The 23,534-nt window shown below is 52.4% G+C and overlaps 1 protein-coding gene across 2 annotated transcripts; it reads left to right on the top strand.

Moving 5' to 3' along the window:
• Positions 1-1,829: 1,829 nt before the first annotated feature.
• Positions 1,830-11,548, top strand: CLEC19A (C-type lectin domain containing 19A). Of its 2 annotated transcripts, none has more exons than XM_072935643.1 (5): positions 1,830-1,993; positions 8,623-8,788; positions 9,288-9,381; positions 10,176-10,308; positions 11,047-11,548. In XM_072935643.1, the coding sequence occupies exons 2-5, from the start codon at positions 8,625-8,627 to the stop codon at positions 11,124-11,126; spliced, it is 471 nt and encodes a 156-aa protein (XP_072791744.1). In that variant the 5' UTR covers positions 1,830-1,993; positions 8,623-8,624; the 3' UTR covers positions 11,127-11,548. The 2 variants fall into 2 exon arrangements, with proteins under 2 accessions (XP_072791744.1, XP_002193370.3); XM_002193334.7 differs by lacking the exon at positions 1,830-1,993 and adding an exon at positions 2,412-2,742.
• The last annotated feature ends 11,986 nt before the right edge of the window (positions 11,549-23,534 follow it).

The following is a 23,534-nucleotide window of genomic DNA, read 5'->3' as shown; positions in this document are numbered from 1 at the left end:
TTGTCTCATAAAAAACCACAGTGGAGAGGGACCCCACGGGCAGTCCTGGGCAAAGGTGTGCTGTAGGAGGCTGAGCTCTGCCTGTAACTCACGAAGGCTCAGCCAAGGGGCCGTGGTTTCAGCAGCTTCTGTGGCTGACATTAATATTCTTCCATGGGGGGCCTGTGAAGAACAGAATGAGCTCAAGACATCCATGAGAGCAGACACATGCTTTTCTCAGCACTGGGGATGAAATGTGAACAGAAAGTAATCTTGCCTGAGTCTGTCCTTGAAGTCACGAGGTGTCTGTTCCACAGGGAGGAACAGTCATGTACACACAGGATGCCAAAAATTGGTGAGGGTGCCCAGGGGGAAGGTCAGTGAGAGCAGAACTGAAGCAGAGTAGGTAGCTCCTGGCCAGCAGAGCAGACAGAACAGCATGGGAGGGAGAGGAGCAGGAGGGATGAATTGTGGCCGTGCTCCCGGGGCTGCAGCCAGCAGGTGAAGCACATCTCATGCTGGTGAAGTTGGAAGGTGACCCAAAGGGCAGCTGCAGCCCCAGCTGGCACTGCGTGCACAGCGTGCCTGTGCTGTCCCAGTGCTGGGAGCAAAGCTGGTGCCCAGCTGCTGTGCCAGGCTCAGGGCTGTGCCTCAGGGGCAGCTCCCAGCTGCTGCCATGAGTCTGGCTGTTAGAAACCAGCATAAAAATTATTCAGGATCTCTGCTCCCTCTTTAAACACGAATATTTGTGCTTTGGGAGTAAATTAATATGCTCAAAGATTTTTGTTCCATAGTTTGCTAAAAGTTGTTTATAACGCTTGCTTTATCTGAGGAAAGAAGGGAAGAGGCATGCCTTGACTTCTAATAATCCCAATGCCTTCATTTTTAGTGTTCTGCTGTAGCAGTGGGCTTTTCATTGAGCCAGATAATTTCAGATCAATGTATGGAAGGGGAGAGATGTTCTTAAAAGGCTTTATTTAATATGAATAAAACTTAATATAGAAAAGTTGATTGAATGAGTTACTGTCTCTGGAGTAAGTCTGGATGCTTTACTGTACTGAAAGCTTGGTGTCACCCCAAATTGTTTATACTTGAATCTCTAAAAATGGGTCAAAAATGCCAAAAATTTTAATCTGTAGCTAAGAATAAAAAGGGAACAGTATTGAGAATGTTCCTAAGCAGTTCTTTCAGTGCTGATTTAAGGCATAAATTAGAAATTGAACAGGACCACTAAATTGTATAGTATTTGTGCCTTTACTATTTCCCTTATGAGTGCAACAGTTAGAAAAGGATTTTATACAGTGTTTTTAAAAGTCTGAAGTTTATGTCTAACAAATGTTTTCCACAGGAAGGAGACATGCTGGATTATAATGGTACAGACTGCTGTATCATATCAGGTTTTCTGCTGTTACATGATGGCATGGACCCAGCACGGGCCTGGCAGATGGGCACAGAGCAAATTCCTGAAATAGCCTTGGAGCCTCGGGCACAGCTGGGGGATCCTTCTTCCAGGCTGTTAAACTGTGTCAGCTCTGGGAAAAAATCCCAAACCAAACACAGGAGAAAACCCAACAAAACCCACTCCCTGAAAGCAAAGCAAAGCAAAGCAGACCAAACCAAACCAAAGGCAGCAGACAATGGGGCACTGCCGTGTTAAACCCCACTGCCCTGCAGCCCTGGCAGCCTTTCCCTGCCTCCCTCCGCGGGTGCCCGGCCGCTCCCCGGGGTCACCGCGGCCCTCGCCCTTGGCCGCGCCCCGGCCCGGTCCCTGCCGGCAGCGGGTCCCTGTGTCACCGCCGCGGTGACGGGCTGCCCCAGCCCCTCACCCGCACCCGAGGGACACCGAGCACCGCCGGGGCTGCACCGGGGGGCGAGGAGGGACCATGTCCTAAGGAGGGATGATGTCCTCCTCGCCTGCGGCCCCGGCGGGTGACAACAGCGCTCTGGGGACAGCGTGCGCCCGAGCCGGGCTGCGGGCAGCGCACGGCCCCGGCCCGGACCCCGGCCCCGCCTGGTATGCGCTGAGGGGCCGGGGGCGGGCTGGGGCAGGGCCGGGTGCGGGTCCCTCGGTGATGCGCTGAGCGGGCCGGGGGCGGGCTGGGGCCGGGCCGGGTGCGGGTCCCTCTGGGATGCGCTGAGGGGCCGGGGGCGGGCTGGGGCCGGGCCGGGTGCGGGTCCCTCGGTGATGCGCTGAGGGGCCGGGGGCGGGCTGGGGCCTGGCCGGGTGCGGGTCCCTCTGGGATGCGCTGAGCGGGCCGGGGGCGGGCTGGGGCAGGGCCGGGTGCGGGTCTCTCTGGGATGCGCTGAGCGGGCCGGGGGCGGGCTGGGGCAGGGCCGGGTGCGGGTCTCTCTGGGATGCGCTGAGGGGGCCGGGGGCGGGCTGGGGCCGGGCCGGGTGCGGGTCCCTCTGGGATGCGCTGAGCGGGCCGGGGGCGGGCTGGGGCAGGGCCGGGTGCGGGTCCCTCGGTGATGCGCTGAGGGGCCGGGGGCGGGCTGCGGAGGAGCCGCCGCTCGGGGGAGGGGGCAGCGCGGCCCCTATATCCGCCCCGCCCGGCGGCCGCCCCACAGCCCGCGGGGCCCGCAGCCGCAGGGACCCTCACGCCGGCCGGACCTCGGCGGGACCCCCGAGTCCTGCGGGACCCCCGAGCCCGGCGGGAGCCACGGCCCCGGCCATGGGCAGCGGGCGGGCGCTGTGCGCGCTGCTGGCCGCCGCCCTGCTGGCCGCCCAGGCCTTCCCCCAGACCAACATCAAGATCAGCCAAGGTGAGTGCTCGGCGCCGGCCGCGGCCGCTCGGGCGGCGATGGTGGCGGCAGGGAAGGAGCCTCCCGCAGGGCCGGCAGCGGGCTTCCCCCTGCTCCAGCAATCCCTGACTTCCCTTGAAATCAACTTTCTTCTTCGCCATGGGGATGTGCCAGGGGCAGCCCCGGTCCTTCTCCGGCATGCCGGAGGTCTCTGGACTCTTTGGCCTTTGCCGAGGCGCTGCCGCGGCTCGGGGCTGTGCCCTGGCCCCGGCCCGGCTCGGCGGCAGGAATCACTGCAGGGCAGTCACACACATGAACGGTGCAGTCACACACATGAACGGTGCAGTCACACACATGAACGGTGCAGCCCAGCAGGACAGGCTGAGGGCCATCAGGGTTCCTCGTTTTTTCACAATTACTCCGTGTGAAACAAACACGGGATTCTCCCTTATTCCCCTTCGTTGCTCCGAGCTGCTGCTGACTGCTGAATGTCACTTGGGTTTCTTCTAAACTTTCCTGCATTGTCAGTGCAAGTGAGAGCTGCTGCACCAAGTTTGTTTGAGCCCTCTTAGGTTTACTGGGACTGTGAGTGGAAAGGGATTCCTTAAGTGCTGTTTGGTGAGATCGTGAGAAAAGGGATCGATAGAAGCCTGGCTTTCCTGCCAGACGCCTAATCCGTGGGAGCTTTGCCAACACTAATTAAGGAGAAAAAAACTCTGCGAGATAACTTCTATCTGTCAGTGCCAGCTGCAGGAGCGTTGCTGCTGGTATTGGCTGTAGCCTCACAACTCCAAACATACAGAGGATTTGAAGCTGTAAAACCAGCTTGGTTTCATTAAGGAATTTTAAAAAGCAAAGCCCTTGGTGTGACAGGATGTCCCTCCCAATGTGCTTCAACTGATGTTTAATATTTTACTTGAAAACTTGTGACATGTGCCTTAAAAACACTTCAGGGTCTGTAAAATATTGCCCAGTTATGAGATTTATGTCCATCAGTGGACATACCTTCTCCTGCAGCTCCACACAGCCCCCAGATACACTGAGACCAAGGTCCCTCCCCTGATCACATCCTTCAAAGGTGGATGCTCAGTGTGAGACTCTTTCATCTGTTAATGAGAAACAAATATTGCAAGTAACATGAAGGTGGCTTTGTTTGCCCATGGTGACTATAATGTCAGGGCTTAAGGAGTTGCTTCTAAAGTCATGGGTGAGTTGAGGCATCCCAGCATCACACAACAGCACTGTCTTAGTCCCTGCCACATGCTCCTGCCCTCCAGTCCCCTGTTTAAATGCTTATTCTGTGAGGTTACTCAATAAGAAGGATGTGGTGGGATGGACCTCTGGCTCAGCTGGCACCCCCAGCTTAGCCACAGGCAGTTTCTGCTGAAGTCATCCTGGGGATGGTTCTGGGGGTCCCCTGTCCCAGCCCTGTTGTCTCCCCCATCCCTTCTAGCTCCCCACAGCTCCAGCAGTGCTGAGCCTGGGTAAAGCCCTGCTGCTGGCCCTCCCTGTGGCCTGAGCTGCTGAGAGGTGGCTTGGTGAGCACCAGGATGCTGGTCCTGAGCCCCAGCTCACCCTCACCACCCCAGCCCTCGGGTCCTGGTGGGGGGTTCTGCCCTGGGGAGGCCCCAGACTTCCACATGACAGGATCTCCTCAGCTCTTCTCTGTTGACATGAATTTCAGACGAGCCTTTTGGGTGTTGATGGACACTCTCCAAACCCAGCTGCTTGCCAAGAGCTGAAGAGGTTCACTTGCCTTTTCAGGTCAGATGGCAGCATTAGCTTATGGATGTGCCAAGGAGGGTGTCTCCTAGCACCTCTTAAGATTTGAGGAAAGCTGTCAGCTGTTGATGGAATGAGTTCTTTGATTCTCTGCAAGAGTAAGAGCATCTGCTGTCCAAAACCCTTTGATGGAGCTGCAGCCCCTCAGGAGCCTTCCCTGCCTCAGCATCTCTTGCCAACCTTGTCCTGGCCTCAGATTTCACATCTCAAACGTGCAGACCCTGGAAGTGAGGCAGCATTGCTCCTTGGGATGAAGTTTTCAGGAGCAAACCTGCTCTTCACCAGCTGAGTCCAGCAGAGACATGCAGCTGGTGGTAAGTTTTTTTTCCCCAGTAGCATACTGAAATAAAGAGAAACCCTTGTGAAACTAGCTAGGATTTTCTCAGTTAATTATTTATAGTTGGAAATAGGCCAACTGGGGGAGTGAAACTTTTTTTGGCAGAGCAGTGCCAGCTTCTGTAAGATTTTGAAAAGTGATTTTCTTGGTAGTTTACTGTGGGGCTCAGCTAGTAAATAAATAAAAACACTCCAATTTGGCACTGACAAAAATGCAGAGAGCACAAAACTTTTATTTCTGACCCCAAATATTTGTTTTGCAGCTTTTCTGAGTTAGTAACAGCTGCTTGATCTGAATCTTATCCTTAGCCCAGTCTGGACAGTTATTTTACTGGTGCTGCTTTAAAACGTGGTCCTGCCTTTAAAACTGCTGCATTGTAAATAAAAAAAATAATTAAAAACAAGAAGGGAGAAAGGATTCTTGTCATCATTTTTCTGCAGGAATTTGGGGACAAATGGATGGAGTGACTTGGGGCTTGACAGGGACCCCTGTGCTGCAGGCATTGGCTGTGCTGATCCTGCCCTGTGTGGAGGAGCTGATGTTCTGCGGGTCATTTAGACCCCAGATGCTTTCCCTGTCACCTTCTAGATAAAAATACCACACACAGCTGCTGGCTTGGGTTCTGAGGCTTTCCTGTAGAGCCATGAGTGAGCCCTATACTCACAACCCCACATCAGATTTCTTACGGTTTTTCTGCTACAAATATTTCAAATAAAGCAGCTCCCCTAATTGATCCTGGCTGAAAAACTGGGACCAGTAGTTCTCCTCCAAAGAGACAGACAAAGCCTCTGATCCTGACCTAACAGAAAAGATGCTAATTAAAAGCTGACCTCCCATATTTTCCTTTTTGGTATATTTAACCTTAAATTCCTTCAGGCACCTCTGGTTCACTGAAGCTCATCAAATTAATGCTACCTAATGGGAACCAGTATGGAATAACAAAGCAGGGCTGTCTCAGTTTCTGACTTGGTCTCAGCTGCTCTGAATGAACATGAGGGTGATTTTCCCTGGAACTGGGGTGCCTGCTTTGAGCCAGGACTGTGGGACACCCACTGCAATTCACACTCAGGAGTGAAGGCTCCGTTTGCTGGGGATGCTGCTGGGTGAAGCCCTGTGAATTTTGCCACCATGCTGCCAGAGGTGAGGATTTTGTCAAGGCACTCTAATAAAACCCCAGTTGCTGGAGCAGCTGGTGGAGCCTTGTCTGGCACAGACCTCTGGGCTCTCCTGGGCAGGAAGGAACAGCAACCTCGAATCTCTGCAAGCCAGGACCAGATCCCAGCCCTGTCCTTCCTGGAGGTACATGCCTCACCTGTGCCCTGGTGGTGGAGCTGAAGCCTCATCCTGAAGGTTTGACCCTTGTTCTGCTTCAGCTTTGGGAGCCCTGGCCAGCATCGTGAGGGGAGGAGGGCTTGGCTGCCAGGAATCACATCAGCTTTTGGAGCTCCTGGTCCTGCTCTGTTACTACAATGAAGTAATTTGCATCTCCTAGGGCTGTTCTAAGGTTTTTCCCAGTGCAGTTATGGCTGGGTGTGAATCAGTGAACTGAACTCTGCATTGCTGCTGAGCTGTCTTTATCTTACCCACTCTCCCCAAAAGCTATTTTGCACTTCCAGCCCAGCAGGCCTTATCTTTTATCCTCCACAGTCCATAATTAGTGCTGCTGAGGATGGGAGAGCCCCTTGAGCCCCTCAAGGGTCTGTTGCTGTTAGGTACAGAGCTGCCCCCAGTCTCAGCTCCTCTGGAGGGATGGCTGGGGGTCCCAAAGAAGATTGATGGGGTGACAGCCCCACAGGGCTCGGCAGGTGACTTGGTCTTGCTCAGGAGAAAAAAAAAACCTGTGGTTTGTCACCTGGGAGGGAGGTGTGACAGCAGGGACCCTGTGGGCTGGCTGGTGGCTGTTTGTAGAACACTCAGAGGGCCCCATGTGGAAAGAGCTGATGAAAATGAAATTATCGCCCTGAGCTGCCAGCACTGGCACAGGGAAGGATTTGGCTCTATGAATGCTCACACAGCTGCTTTGGATTCACCTTGCCTCTCTTTTTTTCCATGCTGTTGCTTCCTTTGCCACAGCCACATCCCTTGCTGCTGCTGGCAGTTTTGCTCTTTCCACCCCCAGGGAAAGCCATTCCCTGGCCCCTCAGTGCTGGAGGCACGGCCCTGACCTCTCCAGGCTTGAGGCTGTTACCTGCTTGGATGGTCTGATGGCATCTGACGTCTGCCCTCGCCCCCTGCACGCCCACCCTGCCCACTGCCCGCTCGCCTCAACAGCAGCACTGACTCCAGACCACAGATCCCCAGGCATGTGGGAGCTGGCTCTGTGTGCCCCAAGACTTGGGGGTGCCGAGCGCCGCACCCTCCCCGCACGAGGGGGAGCAGAACACGGAGGAGGTTGGAGCAAAGTGTTAATGCCACTGCTGTGTTCAGACAGCGGCGATACAAAGGCTCCAAAAGGACCTCCTGCCCCCACAGGGGCCTCTTGTGGGGCAACTTCCCCACTGTGCGAGCAGCAGCGTGGCCTGGCTGTTATCTCTTGGTGGGATATCTGTGGGACAGGCTGGCACCGCTGCCGGCGCGCCTCGCTGGCTGCTCCAGGGCCTACGTGCAGGGCTGCATCCCAACCCAGGGACAGCACAGGGACCGGCTGCATCCCAACCCGGGGACAGCGCAGGGACCGGCTGCATCCCAGCCTGGGGACAGCGCAGGGACCGGCTGCATCCCAACCCAGGGACAGCGCAGGGACCGGCTGCATCCCAACCCAGGGACAGCGCAGGGACCGGCTGCATCCCAGCCTGGGGACAGCGCAGGGACCGGCTGCATCCCAACCCAGGGACAGCGCAGGGACCGGCTGCATCCCAACCCAGGGACAGCGCAGGGACCGGCTGCATCCCAGCCTGGGGACAGCGCAGGGACCGGCTGCATCCCAGCCTGGGGACAGTGCAGGGACCGGCTGCATCCCGGCCTGGGGACAGCACAGGGACTGGCTGCATCCCGGCCAGGGGACAGTGCAGGGACCGGCTGCATCCCAACCCGGGGACAGCGCATGGACTGGCTGCATCCCAGCCTGGGGACAGCGCAGGGACCGGCTGCATCCCAGCCTGGGGACAGCGCAGGGACCGGCTGCATCCCAGCCTGGGGACAGCGCAGGGACCGGCTGCATCCCAGCCTGGGGACAGCACAGGGACCGGCTGCATCCCGGCCTGGGGACAGTGCATGGACTGGCTGCATCCCGGCCTGGGGACAGTGCAGGGACCGGCTGCATCCCAACCCGGGGACAGTGCATGGACTGCTGCATCCCGGCCTGGGGACAGGGCATGGATGGGGTTTCCCTGGGGGACGAGCTGCAGGCTGGCCTTGCAGGAGGGCAGAACTCGGCCATAACCCCACAGCCCTTGCTGTCAGCTCCCTCCCAGCACAGTGGCTCCGGTTGTGCTGATAGAGACAAGAGAAGCCCTTATCTCAGTTTTCCCAGTAGCAAATGTCAGTGCCTTTATTTTAAGCATACTCTACCTAAAATGAGGTCAAGCTAGCTTGGAATGTCTCTCCTGATTTAGGCAGATGCTGAAACTGAGGAACCCATAACTTGTTTAAAATGTATTTTTACTTCTGCAAACTTTTGCATGGCTCCTGCAGCAGCTGGGTTTTCCCTGTATGTGTTTGGTGGTTATTTGCCTGGGTGAGGTGGGAGAGCAGGGCTGGGCACTGCTGCCTCCCTCACCTGCTCAGCTTCTGGCCAAGCTGTCTCACCAGCAGCTGCTGGATGTCCTCTGCTCTGCCCCCAGCCATGCCTGAGCCTGTCCATGCCTACTCCTGCCCACTCTTCTGGACGGAGTACGAAGGCCACTGCTACCGCTACTTCCCCATCAACAAAACCTGGGCGGAAGCCGACCTCTACTGTGCCGAGTTCTCCATTGGCATCAGGTCAGCCAAGCTGGCCTCCATCCACAGGTGGGTGTGCAGAAACATTGTCCCATGCTGACACAGCCTGGGGAGGAAGGAAACTGGGGCAAAGTCCCAGACCCACATCACAGCCTCTGTGTCAGTGCAGGCTTGTGTTCCAGCCCACACATCCCACTGCAGCAGCGGCCCAGTCAAGGCAGATGCGCAGGTCACAGAAAGGCAATATAGAAAATAAATGCCTTTCCTGGACTGGCAGGAAAACTGGCATAGTATTTCCTAAATTTCCCCAAGCTGTGTTTTTTTTACTCTTGAAGAAGGGATAGAAGTACAACAGGATGATTACACAGGCTTTTTTCCCTACTCCCTCTCCCCCAGATCTCACCAGTGCTATGTTCCTCTTGCACAGACCTGGGAGAGTCACCACCAGCAGTAAGAAGCAGGGGACCCATTTGGCCACGGGTGCTGGGGTAGGGTGAGTGCTTAGGGACACGCCTGACCATTTGCTGACATATCCTCTTGATTGCCCTGTATTGCTCTGTTTTGCCAGCTGGGAAGAAAACGTCTTTGTGTACGACCTAGTGAACAGCCGCGTGCCCGGCATCCCCACCGACATCTGGACGGGACTCAACGACCTACGGCAGGTGGGAGCTCCCTGGAATCCTGTGGGAAATGGCTTTGAAAAATTCACCTCTCTGTGTTTTCCTCCTGGAAAGCCACTTGATTTTCTTTTTTGCCCCTTATACCCCTTTAATCAGGAGATGACATAGAGTCTGTGGTGCAGCACATAGAGAAATTCATTTCACCCATTCCAGTCTGCTTTTAAAAGACAAGTGGTGCTAGAATTAATAGATTAATCAATAATTACTCATATCACATTTTATTACTGGATTAATACAAGGAGTATTGTATTGCTGGTCCAAGAAGAGCAAATAAACTGAAAATTCTTCAGTGTCAAAAGCCACCAAGTTCCATTGCTATAGTGCTACTCTGTGACTTTTGAAAGCTGACATGTTGAAAATATATAGTCTCATATGTTAGAAAGAAAAATGGAGACCATCAGGAAAACAAATTTTTTGTAGATACTGGAAAAGGAATGGAAAATGAAGAGGAAAAAGAATGTAGATGTGGGTGGGGGTGTTAAAAAATATATAGATTAATTTTCTGGGCTTCCCCTAGTGAGAACACTGCAAAACCTTGGGCTGTTCTTGGCAAGTTTCCAGTTGTAAAACCCAAATGTGCTGTTTGGATTTGCTGAGTGGTGTCTGTGTCCCTGGGCTGTGTGGCACTGGGGCTAGGAGTGGGATCTGCTGAGTGGTGACAGTCTCTCCCCATGTCCCTGGGCTGTGTGGCTCTGGGGATGGGGGTGGGGACCGCCTCCTGCCCTCTGCAGTCGCAGCTCTCTGGTGACAGCCTTTCTCCGCTGGCCTGGTGTCAGGAGGGTCACTTTGAGTGGACAGATGGCTCCTCCTACGACTACCACTACTGGGATGGCAGCCAGCCCGACGATGGGATCCACTCCATCCCGGAGGAGGAGGACTGTGTGCAGATCTGGTACAGACACAGCAGCGGTGAGCGCCCAGGGCACCTTCACTGTTCTTTGTGTGTCAATAAATTCAATCCACTGTTCCTCCTGCTTTTCTGAAGAGGTTGCTGGCAGGCAGAGGATTTGCATTTTCATTTTTGAGTATTATTTTTTTCTTTACAATGAAAAGGTGTTTTCCTTTTCACCCTGTACATACATGCATGCATGCTCATTTTCCTTCTGTTCCCATCTCCCTCTCCCATAGTAGCAGCAGGGCAGGAGCATCAGCTGCCTTGTAGAATTACCAAATTTAGTCAAAGGCCGAATTTTCCTATTTCCCCTCCCCCACAGGAGACCTGTGGAAACACTCATTGTTTTCCAGCTTTTCTCTCCCATACTTGTGCCAGGACATCTTGCTGCAGTGGGACAAGACCCTGCCTGTGCAAAAATCCCACTTCACACCCTCCCTGCTGGTGAGACCAGCCAGGCGTGTCTGGCCCCCCCAGATGTCCCTAAATGTCCTGTCCAAGGGCAGCCCATGGATAATTTTGGGGGAACAGGGCTGTGTTTGCAGCTGCTCCTCCACTACCAAGTCAAAGCTGGGGCCTGTCCTCCTGTCCCACATCCTCCAGATGAGGATGCTGGGGGGAAGCATGACAATGCACCAATGGGAGCACCCAGGGAAAGCCTCCCACAGTGGCAGGAGGTCCTGGTGCCAAGGGCAGTGCATGGTTCCCTCCTTTTGCCTTTTTTCAGCTAATGCCTTGTGTTTTTTGGAGAGCAGCACTGCGCTCCTGGAACGACAACGCCTGTGGCAGAGCCTTCCCCTTCGTCTGCAAGATCCCCTCCCTGGCCCTGGACTGAGCTGCTGGTGCTGCCCACACCCCCCTTCAGTCTGGGTCACCTCTCCAGCTGTGCCAGGACATGGTGAGGGCTGGGAGAGCCGTGGAGCTGCTTGGATGCCCAGGCAGTCCCTGGCTGCAGAATCCCTGCTGGGAGGATGAACCTGCCACTCAGCACTGACAGGAGCTGCATCCAACAGCAGAGGAGCCCCCAGGCCCGAGGCTGGTTTTGGATTTCAGATCAACCATCACAGTGTGTTAGAGGAAACCCCTGATTTTACCAATACACCAAACTGTTAGCACCCAAAAATAGCCGTGTGTAGGAAATGCTTTTGCCTGTTGATCTGCGAAGAGTGGAGGAAAAGTGTTATTTTCTGTTAAGTTATGCAAAATGCCTCTTGTCCATGTTATTTTTCTCTCTGCTAAAATAAACAGCAAACAGCAGGTGGAGGCTCCACTGTCTTTCTTGCACTGGAGTAGCAGCCATTCCCTGGGGGCTTGGGGTTTCATGTGAAAGAAGTTGTTTTTTCCCCAACCTGCTCTGCGTTACAGAGGTGTGCTGGGGGGAAGCAGCTGCCAAGGAAAGTTTATTTTATAGACCCTGACTGTTGTTTGGAGTGTGTGGGGCAGCCTGTGTGCTCACCCTGCCCTTTGCCTGGCCCCCAGCAAACACAGAGGCACCACGGAGGGTGTGAGGGGCCAGGCAGTGTCCCAGGGCTCAGCAGCATCCCTGGGCAGGCAGGTTTGGCCCTGGCTGCCTGGAGAGGACTGACCCAGCTGGAGGGAAGTGAGGGGCTGGCACGCACTAGCTGGGGTCAGCCCATCCTCAAAACCCCCTGTGCAGGGGGTGCCCAGAGAGGCCCCTTTGCCCCTCCTGGGAGCCACGAGTCCCTTTTGTCTCTGCTCTGGCAAAGCCACAGGGTCTGACCCATCTCTGCTGCTGCCTGCACAGATGAGTAAAGCATTGCCATAAAATTGTCTGGTCCCCCTTGATGCCACCATCTTAGAAACAACATTCCAAAACGAAGCCTTTCCAGAGTGGATGCAATTGAGATCAGTAGCTGAGGCTGCACTGGGGGCTCGGAACTGCTTCCTCAGATGGCAATGGAGCTTTTGGCTAAGATGTTTCCACTTGGAGAGAAACTGGAACATTTGGTAGGGGTAATAATGGTGGTGTAAGTGCAATGTGTGTGCTGGAGCAAGTTTCTAAAATAAGAAAGTGCTGGCATCCCTGATTTTGTATTTTTATATACAAAAATATGTATATATATAATATATAAATGGATAACACATGTAAATGAAATGATATTATTTTAATTGGATTTAAAAAATATATTTATATATATAAATTACATATACAATGTTAACATATATATTTATATGGAAAGTTAGCCATTTGTGTAGTTTTCAGTTCTGGATTTCACCACTGGATGTGTTTTCTAGAGGCTTTTGTTTCACCTGGAAAGAATAAATTATGTATGGATGATAACAGCATGTGAAGAAACCAGCTGTTTGAAAAGAGAGCTCTGGGATGCAGCAAGGTGGAGAAAGCTGATGTGGTCTGTGGCAGAAAAGGGTTTGGAGAGCCAAGTGTGGTGCAGGACGTGTCTGATGAGCTCCTGGCTCTGAGCACAGTGCTGGGCTGAGTTCCTGTCTCTGTGCTGGAGCTGTCACAGCTCAGGAGTGGGGACAGCACAGCACAGCCGGGGCTGTGCCCCAGCCCGTCCCAAGGGCAGGGCTGGATGGATGGATGATGGATGGATGATGGATGGATGGATGGATGGATGGATGGATGGATGGATGGATGGATGGATGATGGATGGATGGATGATGGATGGATGGATGGATGGATGGATGGATGGATGGATGGATGATGGATGATGGATGGATGGATGGATGATGGATGGATGATGGATGGATGGATGGATGGATGGATGGATGGATGGATGGATGGATGATGGATGGATGGATGATGGATGGATGGATGGATGGATGGATGGATGGATGGATGGATGGATGATGGATGGATGGATGATGGATGGATGGATGGCTGGATGGATGGATGGATGGATGGATGGATGGATGGATGGATGGATGATGGATGATGGATGGATGGATGGATGATGGATGGATGATGGATGGATGGATGGATGGATGGATGGATGGATGGATGGATGATGGATGGATGGATGATGGATGGATGGATGGATGGATGGATGGATGGATGGATGGATGGAGTGATGATGGATGGATGGATGGATGGATGGATGGATGGATGGATGATGGATGATGGATGGATGGATGGATGGATGGATGATGGATGGATGGATGGATGGATGGAGGGATGGAGGGATGGATGATGGACGGATGGATGGATGGATGATGGATGGATGGGTGGATGGATGGACGGATGGATGGATGGATGGATGGATGATGGATGGATGGGTGGATGGATGGATGGATGGATGGATGGAGTGATGATGGATGGATGGATGGATGATGGATGGATGGATGATGGATGGATGGGTGGATGGATGGATGGATGGATGGATGGATGGATGGATGGATGGATAGATGGACAGCCACCAACGGGGAGATGCTGCTGCACCGTGCCGGACTTGGCTCCAGGCTGCCCTTCCCTCCTCAGTTTGTTTTCCCTGCTCCTGCTGTGTCTCCTGTCCAGAGGATGTGGGAGTTCATCACGGCTGGGGATTGGTATGCCTCGAGCCAAACAACTGTCTTTTTTCCCTGCAAGTGGTATGAGATGTTTCAAAAGAAAGGTTAAAACCTTCCCTTGGGAAAGTGTTTGAAGATCTGGGCCCTACTGTGGTTAAAAATATTGCTAATGGGGAGCCCAATGAAAGCTGCCACCTCCAATTAACATCTTCATTTCCAGGTAAAAAGAGCTGAACATGCATGACCTGAAAGTCAGGACCAAAGTTAATAGGGGCTTTGTTTGCCTACCCCCCTGTCTTTCTCCTTTGCCTCCAGGGTCCTTACTTAAAAATCAGCCCTCTGTCCTTGCCAGTGTCTTCTGTTTCACAGTAATCAAATAAAATTCAGAAAACAACAGGAGTTTTCACCTCCTTAATGAACTTCTAGTGAGTCTGGCTTGATGAAAGATGGGCCACACCCTTTCTCTCGGCATGGACGGTTCCAGGCTCTGCATGGCTTGGAGCAGCTCCAGATTCCAGGCTGAACTTCTTTATTTTTCTGTTCTCCTTTTCCCATAACCCCTCACTCCTTTGTTATCTTGAATTTCTCCGTTCTGACTCGCTCTGTGGTGCAGGCAATGGGAAACCTGGCAGCAGCAGGACTGACACCTTTCCTGCACATCACTTGCAAGTGACTGATTCCCGAGTTTTTCTTAGGGGTTGAACACATTCTTTTGTAAAACATGAAGGCTGGAGTAGGTGTGAACAGTGCAGATGTGGCCTGGGAATGCACCAATCTAGTCCCTACCCTCCTTGTACCCTATTTCTGAGCTATAGAGGCAATATTGCCCCCAGCCCTGGCATGGCAGAGGGGAGGGGGGAGGGACGGGCCTGCCTGCGCCCCTGACCCTTTGATTCCTTTTATTCCTACTTTGATTGTTTCCTGGGACGTGCTGCTGGCTGTTGTGACACAGGACATGGATGTCACAGCCTGTGGGCACACTGGCGCTGCCCTGGCACAGCCTGGTGGAGGTTTTCCTCCCCAGTGATTATCTCGACTGTTCTGACACCTGGCTGGGCTGGGCTGTCCTTTCCTCTATTAATTCAATTAAGATTTTTTTTCTCCCGTAAATGACTGGGAGAATAAGGGCTGCACGGCTGAATCATGAGCTTTTTCTTGTGCATTTCCCTTGGATTTAATTGCCTGAGCAGTGGCTCAGCTCCTGCCCTGAGGCCAGGATGCCTCGGAGTGGTTCCCTTTGAGAGAACAAAAATATCTCAGGACTAAAAAACATGCTTTGAGCAGCTCAGAGGGTATATTACAGACTGGCTGCAACAGTGAGCCCTATCACCAAAAAACCCAAGCCACAAAGCCCTGTGATAAATGTTGTTACCCATCTGTGCGATGGGGTTAGTGTTAAATCCCACAGCTTTAGTGCATCCCAGATGTCTGCAGCAGGGAGAGCTGGAGCATGGGGAAGGTGAGCAGGATTTGTGCTGTGTGGGTCCCAGTGGATATTGGCTTAAAGATGCTCCTGCTGTTCTGCAGGAGGGCTTTCCCATCCTGCCTGATGCCATCTGCTCCCTGCTGCTGCCAGGGAATGAGCAGGACAGCGGGAGCCAGTGGGGACAAACCTGCTGGGAAATGGATCTCCTTCTGAGGGCTTGGCTGCAGCAGCCATGCCTCCTGAAAGAGGCATGAAGCAGGCTGGGTTTGTACAGCCTGGAAGCTCCTGGTGTGCAATGGCACATGAACTAATTGCAAAAGTTCAGTGAAACTTCCAGCAGCACCAGTTCCCTTGAGAGGCTTATAGCTGCCAGGGGCTCCTCCAGGCTGGGGGACCCTGGGATGGGGCTGGCTCAGCACAGGAACAGTGTCATGCCAGGGCCCATTGTGCTTTTGATTGTTCCCCATTGGTACCCCAAAAGTCTCCTCCTCTTTTGTGGCCAAGGATTTCGGGGCCTCCAGAGAAAACTGCATTGGTGGGAGAGCTGGGTGAGGGCCCCTGTTTGGCACCAGCTCTGCAGCATGGCCACCTAAAAAGGGTGGTTATGTTTTTCATTAGCCACTTTTGCTTTGCTGGGGATCAGTAACTTGGCTGGTGTGGCAGCAGCTCTCCTGCCACAGAGGGCAGGCACAGACTTTCCCAGGCATTGTCCTGGGGAAGGCTGTGAGAAGATCAGAGAAAAGAATGATAAGCAGTTCTTACCTTCACTTGTGCACTTGTGGAATGTGTTATGGAGATTCATTTACCAAAGGGTGATTTCTTAATTGGACACTGGATAGTGTTTGGATTAATTGACCAATTAGGTCAAAGTTGTGGTGGACTGGTGGTAAGGGTTACTGAGTTTCTTAATAAGTATAATAGAATATAGTATAAGATGATATAATAAAGCAATTGATCAGCCTTCTGCAATCATGGAGTCAATGCTAATTATTACCCAGCTGGGGGCCTGTGGCAAAAAGCTGGAAACTTTCACTCCTGGGTGCAAATTGCCAGAGCTGCCACTGACCAGAGGTAAAGCACAGCTCTGACAGGAACACAATTCCCACTGCAGTCCTTGCTCAGAAAGCTGCTCAGCCTTGAAGGACACAGAGGTGAAGCACAGGTGACGTGAGAGAGAAAAGATCCAGAGCTGGTGCCGTGCATGTGAGTGCTGGAGCTGGTCAGAGAGGACAGGGCTGTTCTGGGCTGGTGCTGAAAGAGCTGATGCTGCTCAGCAATCCTGCCCGCTGTCCCCGAGCGGGGTCCTGGGCACCGCGCTCCTGCTGTGCTGGCAAAATGGAGCTGTATTTGGGAATCTACCAAAAAAGTATCGTCCAGCTCTCAGGGTTACCATGGCAACTAGATATTTGTATATCATGAAAATTATACTGCACTGCTGATTGCCTCGTTTGTGAAGCTCTCGGTCAGGATGCCAACAAATCCATGTTTGTCAAGGGCTGTGAGGCAGTGAGTGGTGCTGTTGTTGAGCAGATTTCTGAATGGGAACTGTGCTGGAGTGTGGCTGTGTTATGGCAGCATCCCCCCCACAGACACCCAGGAACACACCCCTGGCCTAGGAAGAGGCTGCTTGCTCTGCTCATCCCCTCTGACATCCATTTGTACTTGTGCTGTTGCTTGGGCTAACACAAACTCTGAGTGACTTGTCATGGGAGACCACACTCAGAATGGGATGGGGGAAGGCTGGACAGGAAGCTGTCTTCTTGCAGGGAAAGGACTCAAAATATCCTCCTCTGGCTGTTTTTGAGAATCAGCCACAGGGTTGGAAGGCAAGAAGTTTAACTGTGTCTCCAAGGGAGGAGGTGAGAGCCACACGAGTGGAGGGGCCCCAGGAGCTGCACCCACCAGCTGAGATGGGCTGGCTGTGATCCTGCTCACAGGTGAATAACCACCATCCTCTATTTCCAGAGTGCACAGAGAATTTGGGGCTTGGAAAAATGCCAGCCCAAATTAAATTCTTACTGGGTTTTGGTATTGCAAAGCTACTAACTGTGGAGCAGTGGGAAAGGACAGTGCTGCAGGGCTGGCTGGAACTTTCAGAGGTGTCTGGAGAAGAGGATAGGGCAGGCTTCTCTTTTTATCCTGAAGGAAAAATTACTTTGATTTGGATGCTGTTTAGGCTCTATGACCCTGGGTTCCTGAAAGGGAATTTACCCACAACCCGGCAGCCGTTTAAGAGCTCAGCATTCCTTGTCAAGTATTTGCTTAGTGACAAAAAGCCACTTGCTATGAGCTCGTCTTTCATCTTGTTGAGATTATTAAATTAGGGGCTTGTCCACATGAGGATGTAAGACCTTCATGGGGTTCCACTCTGCTCAGAGTGTTGGCACAGGTGCCCGTGTGGAGCTCAGGGGCTGCTGCACCTCATCCCCACCATGGCCAGCTGCCTCTGTCCTCATTCCACCAGCACAGGCAGTACCCAGCAGACACTGAATGTGAAGATCCCAGGCAGGGGGAGAGGAAGCAAACAGCAGCAGTACAGGTTACAGCAATTAAATGTGGTATTTCATCAGTGTGGAGGGCAACTGCTTACAGGAAAGGGCCATGGCCTTTATTAATCTCCAAAGCATTTTATTAAATCATGGTCCCAAATAAATGCTGAATGCAAATGATGAATGTAATAATCCAGTATGGATAGCTGACCTGGGTGGGCTGTGGAAGTGATTATAATATAGTAATAGCAATAAGATTAACAGCTCTAATGAAATCTTAAATGCCAACTTTGCAACCTGTCCTTTTTTTTTTTTGCACTGGCTCCATCAAGGGATCAGCAGGAGCTGGCTGGGGGCTGTGTGTCCCTTTGCACATGATCCCTCTGATCCCCCATATGCACCTGCCCAGCTGGGATTTCAGTGTTGGGGCCCCATATCCACACAGATGAGGCAGAGCAGCTCCTGCCCTGGCAATAACACAGTTTGGGCACTGGAAATCCTTGCTCAGTTTTGATGGTTTTGGGTGTATTCTGCATCTACAGCAAATTCACCCTTCATTGCACATTGCCCTGGCCCCTTGGTGCTCCCTGTGCAGGCATGTTCCTTGCAGGATGAGTGCCAAGGCAAAAGCCACTGGGCTCCCAAAGCATCCCAGTGCTGATGGCTTTGGCCCCTTTAACCCTGGATACCCCCAGGATGTCACTTTTGGTGAAGTTTTGGGGAAGGACTAGAGAGTGGGTGAAGTGGGGTGAGGGGATGATGAAGGATGCTGCAGTTCTTGCAATCCTGATTTTAGGAAACAGCCATACAAGACACAAAATGCCTGTCAGGGTGGGATTTTTAACCCCAAAGTGCCAATGCAGGCTCTTACTGCTCATGTTGTCTGGCAGCTGCAGCCACCACATTTTCCCTCCCATTACTTTCTCTATTTTTCTGGTTTAAACTGGGAAAACCCAAAAAAAGCTGCTACTTTGTTTGAAGAGTTCAGTGTAGTGAATGACCTATTTTTCTTCTTGGATGAGTCATGGATCCTCCTTTGAAAGATCTCATTATTAATATGCCATTTGGGGAATATGTCTGAATTTTCCAGCAGTGGCAGCAGCCTTCTCTGTGCTCACCAAGGAACCCTCACAATGAATGGCATATGCCAAATGCCTTCATGCAAAAGGTTTTGTGTCTATGCACTTTTAAAGGATATTGCTTTCAGGCTTAACATTTTTTCCATATTAGAAACGTGTTGAAATTCTTCTCATAATGAGGAGAAGGGGATCCCTTCCCAGGTGGTGTTTCTCACAGAAGAGAAGCAGAAGAGGAGAAGGGAGGTATTTTTAGATGTGCAGAATGGTCACTGAGTGGGGTTGCAGCTCAGGGAGAGTAACCATCCCACCTGCATCCGGGGTGTATCCCAAAGCCCTGCTCTGTGCTTCCTGCACAGACCTCACTGAACTGTTGGCAAAATGAACCCTTGTGACATTTCCCATAAGGGGAAATGCAGAGTCCAACAAGCAGAGAACAGTGTCAAGTCATTTTAGGAAGAGGCCGAACAAGCCATTTGGGCAATTTGAACCCACCTCAGATGGAGCCAGTATGCCCTTTTAAAAATGGTCTCTTTATTTGTGAGCTGAGATGTATTTTCCCTAATATTTGTGGAGCTCCTGCCTCCAAAACACCACCCAAAGTGTGACTTTAATCACTCCCTTCCTAGTGGGTAGTATGGTAACTCAAGGGTACCAAATGCAAGTTGGCAGAGGATAGCATTCCTCCCATTTTCAATTTGTTGTTTTTTTTTCTCTGAACTGCACTTTCAAAACTTAACTTCTCTGGAGCATCTTGCCAACAGTCAGTCTCCAGCAAACCTAGTGAAAACAATTAATCATGGAATCATAGAATGATGTGGCTTGGAAAGGACCTTAAACATCATCTCAGTCCAGCCCCTCTGCCATGGGCAGGGACACCTTCCACTAGACCAGGCTGCCTTGAGCCCCATCCAGCCCCACCTTGTTCTCTCTTTCTCCCACCCTGTACAGCATTGAGGTCTCCCATGGACATTTATTCTGCAGTTACAGAATCACCAGGTTGGAAGAGACCTTAAAGATCATCAAGTCCAACCCAGCCCTAACACCTCAACTAGACCCTGGCACCCAGTGCCACATCCAGTCTTGTTTTAAACACATCCAGGGATGGCGACTCCACCACCTCCCTGGGCAGCAATTCCAGAATTTTATCACTCTTTCCCTAAAAAACTTTTCCTAATACCCAACCTATATTTCCCTTGATGGAGCTTGAGATGAGTTGAATCCAATTACATGATTTTGAAGTTCTAAAGATGTATTTGGTAAGATTGACACTAAAACCTAATTTCAGGCTGATTGTATACCACAGGCAGATGTGGTGCATATCACCTCGTTAGCCTGATTAGCTGGCTGAGCTGAATGATGAGAATGGCTGAGAGAAACAGAGCCAATGAGGTTTTTGGTAGCATGGAGGTTTTGGGGCTATCCAGGTGCTGGGAAGGGCCCTGTGGATAAGGGGCTGTTTGTGCAGCTCAGCTCTGCTGGGAGACTGAGACATCCTCCTGTTTAATTAGTTTTCCACACTGAGCTTTGCCCTTTTTTCCCCAGTCCCTTGTTTATTGTGTATCTGCTGAAAATAACAGATGTCTGTCAATTCTGGAGTGGGGCTTGTGCAATGGGGAGGGCCTGGCCTGTTTCAGTCCTCCCTGTCTTACAAGGGGAGCATTTGGGTGTGCAGGGGGGTTGTAAGGGAGGATTGTACATGGGAGCTGAGCCCACACAAGTAATTTCCAGCTGTATCTTAGCCACTGACATTAGGGGCTTTTTAATTATAAATGGAGGTGGTATGCATGTGCCTGTCTGCCCTGAGACTCAGTGTGCTCAGAGCACCCCTAATTTAGTGTACAAAGCTGATTTAGTGGATTTAGTGATGGTGCTTGCTTGGGCTCTCCAAAATGGAGAGTGCAAATCTGACCTATGTTCTGATTTTGGGGGGGTGGGGGTGGGGTGGGGGGCTGTGGGATGGCAGTGTTACCTCTGAGGTGTGCAAGAGGTTTTAAAGAAGTAGGTGGGAAGAGAGGCAGGCACAGAGCCCCGAGGGGAGGAGATGTTGGCACCTGCTTGGGAGAATGCTGGAGTGTGCTGAGGATCAGTCCTGGCCATGTCCCACCTCAGCCCCTCACCACTCAGGGAGGGGCAGCTTCGGCCACTGGACTCTTCTGTCCCCTCCAGCATGGTGAAGTCTGCCTCGAGGTTGGCTATCCTAGGAAGTAAAGCAGAGGCAATCCCATGTACAACTTCATAAAGGAGAAAATTATGTCAGATTTGATTAAGAGGTGGGATTGAGAGGGAGAAATAAATCAAATTCTGGCATTCATCGCCCTGGGAAAGCCAGTGCTGGCAGTTTGCATCTCTGGTGCCTCCTGGAGTGCCCAGCAGAGCTGGACAGCAGTTTTCCATTGCAGGCTTCAGGGGTGGAATTTTGGCCTGATAACTGGGAAATCTCATCTGGCTGCTCTCTGCTCTGGCAGCCTCTGCAGGCCCTGGGGAGCTGTGTGGGTCAGGGGCTCTGCGGGGGCTCAGCTGGAGTGAGGCTGACTCCCAGGAAGGCTGGGGCTGCTCTAGGCTGTTGTATTACAAGCTGTCATCATGCAGACACTTCAGCACATCTCCACTGCATCCCTGGCAATCTCTGACATCAGTGTGATTTCCCCTGCCCTCTTTTAGAATAGGATTGTCAACAATCAGCATGTGATTCAGCAATAAGAATGCTAATTACATGGCACTGGCCACAGGGTTAAATGAGTTTCAGCCATCACCAAGGTCTTACTGAATGTTTGTACTTCTGCAGTTATTGTGATTTTCTTTAAATGCTTTAGTTCTGAATCCAGAGTGGCTCCTTTTAAACAGGATTTGCCTTGCTTGTGTTCATGTTGCAGTAGAGTTCACAGTGCTGGTGCTGAGCTGGACCCCAGACTGTGGCAAATGCAGCCCCAAAAGAAGTTACTAAAATATGTAGCAATCATTCCTGAATTGCCTAAAAAAGAGGAAATGAACAAAAAAATAAAGGCAGAAGAAGAAGGCAGACACAATGATGTATTGATAATTCGTCTATCAGCCTGTGGCCTGTGCCAGGCTCTCATTTGTAGTCTGCTGGAATGAACCCAGAACACCGCCATTAAAGGCAGTGGAATTGCTTCTAGATTTATGACTTTACAGTCTGTAGTTTGGGCTAAATCACCTTTGGTGTTTCAGGAGAAGTGAGACCATCCTGGAAAAGAGAAGGAGCCACACAAATACTTTTGGCAAGATGGAATCTGATCTCTCTTAATTTACCAAAGGATGCAGGGTTTTCTGTGGGTATTTCTGGCTTGCATTCCCTGTTAGAAAGTCAGGCAGGCTGGGTGTGAGTAGTGCAGCTCACACAGGTGAGACAGGGGGAGGGGGATGCTGGATGTAGGACACCACCATCGCTTTCCTGGGCTCCACGTGTCTCCTCCAGGCACGGAGGGATGAAGGAGCCCATCTGCAGCCACGTGCCAGCTTTGGTATCGAGAGAGCCTCTTGCCACCCTCCTGGTTTGGCACGGGCTGTGTCTCCCTCTTTGCACCCCCAGTTTCTGAAAAGGCGCTGCCATGTGTTGTATGAGCCATCGGCCGTCGGGGATGAATCACGGCTCCCCCTGCTGCAATCCTCTCCCGCCGGGATCTCGTTGTTATTGATGACACACAAGTGTTCAGGGCGAGGATGGGGTTCCGTGGGGCTGTGATCAGGCTGGGAAGGAAACCCCGAAGAGCTGGGCTGGGCTCGGAGCGTGCGGCACAAAAAGATTGCAGAGCCAGGGCACCTCCTCTGCTGGGGCTTTTCAGAGCTGCCAGATGGGCCCCGGGGCGCTGGGGATGCTCAGCCCTGTCTTGGACCTTAATGCACCGCAGATGAGATTATCCTAAAGCTGTGCCCTGTCACGATGGGCTGCTCTGTAGGCAGCGGCTTCCCCTGGGGACAGACACCGTGTCACCCATGGCAGGGCAGCGCTGCCACCCTGAGTCTGTCCTCCTGCGAGCTGCTCTGCCGGCTGAGCTTACCTGTAGCTCTTTGCCCCGCTCAGCTCCCTCTGTTTGCACAGGGATTACAAAGCACAGCCTTGCATCTGGGAGCAAACTCCAGGTTCTTCTGTTCACAAAGCTGGGACTGAAGGTTGTGACCTCAGGCGGTGCAGCAGCCTGGTGAGGTGCCCAGGGAAGCGAGCCAGGTTGGAGCACAGCAGGCTCCTGGGGATGCACCCCAAACAGCAAAGCCGGGCAAGAAATAGGGACAGAGTAGGGGGAAAAGGCAAATGGAAGCAGTCATCTGATGGATTTATTATTTTGGGAAAGGCAAACACTAAGACTGAGGTTTTCTCCGAGTTCTGTGCTCGAGCTCTGATGGTGCACTCAAAGAAGAAGTTGGTGTGCACTGGGGGCACTGGCAGCTGCACTGTGAGAGGGATCAGGGATGGAGGGGAAGGGGGACTCATTCCAGATGCACAGCTTGACCAAGGATGCTGTTAAACTATTTTTATTCTCCCCCAAACAACACTCAGAAGATGAAGAACAGGTCACTGGCACCTGGCAAACGCCTGGATGCCCAGCCCATCGTGTGCTCAGGGCCGCAGGGGATGACAATGTCATCGGTGTGTCCGCAAAACGATTCCTGCCTTGTCCTCTGTGGGTGCCACTGCTCGGTGGGGACAGGGGACTGCACCGGGGGCTGCACCGGGGGCTGCACTGGGGGCTGTATCAGGGGTTGTACCAAGGGCTGCACCGGGGGCTGCACCGGGGGCTGCA

This window comes from Taeniopygia guttata, chromosome 14 (genome assembly GCF_048771995.1).
Source record: "Taeniopygia guttata chromosome 14, bTaeGut7.mat, whole genome shotgun sequence".
Classification (NCBI taxonomy): Eukaryota; Metazoa; Chordata; class Aves; order Passeriformes; family Estrildidae; genus Taeniopygia; species Taeniopygia guttata.
This window is presented reverse-complemented; position numbering and strand designations above follow the sequence as displayed.

What these genes read in the sequence shown, in the direction of transcription:
- CLEC19A (XM_002193334.7), top strand. Translation starts at nt 2,652, where the DNA reads ATGGGCAGCGGGCGGGCGCTGTGCGCGCTGCTGGCCGCCGCCCTGCTG. An exon ending in AAGCTGGCCTCCATCCACAG is followed by an intron (nt 8,789 to 9,287) that starts GTGGGTGTGCAG and finishes CTGTTTTGCCAG; the next exon opens with CTGGGAAGAAAACGTCTTTG. An exon ending in CTGGTACAGACACAGCAGCG is followed by an intron (nt 10,309 to 11,046) that starts GTGAGCGCCCAG and finishes TTTGGAGAGCAG; the next exon opens with CACTGCGCTCCTGGAACGAC.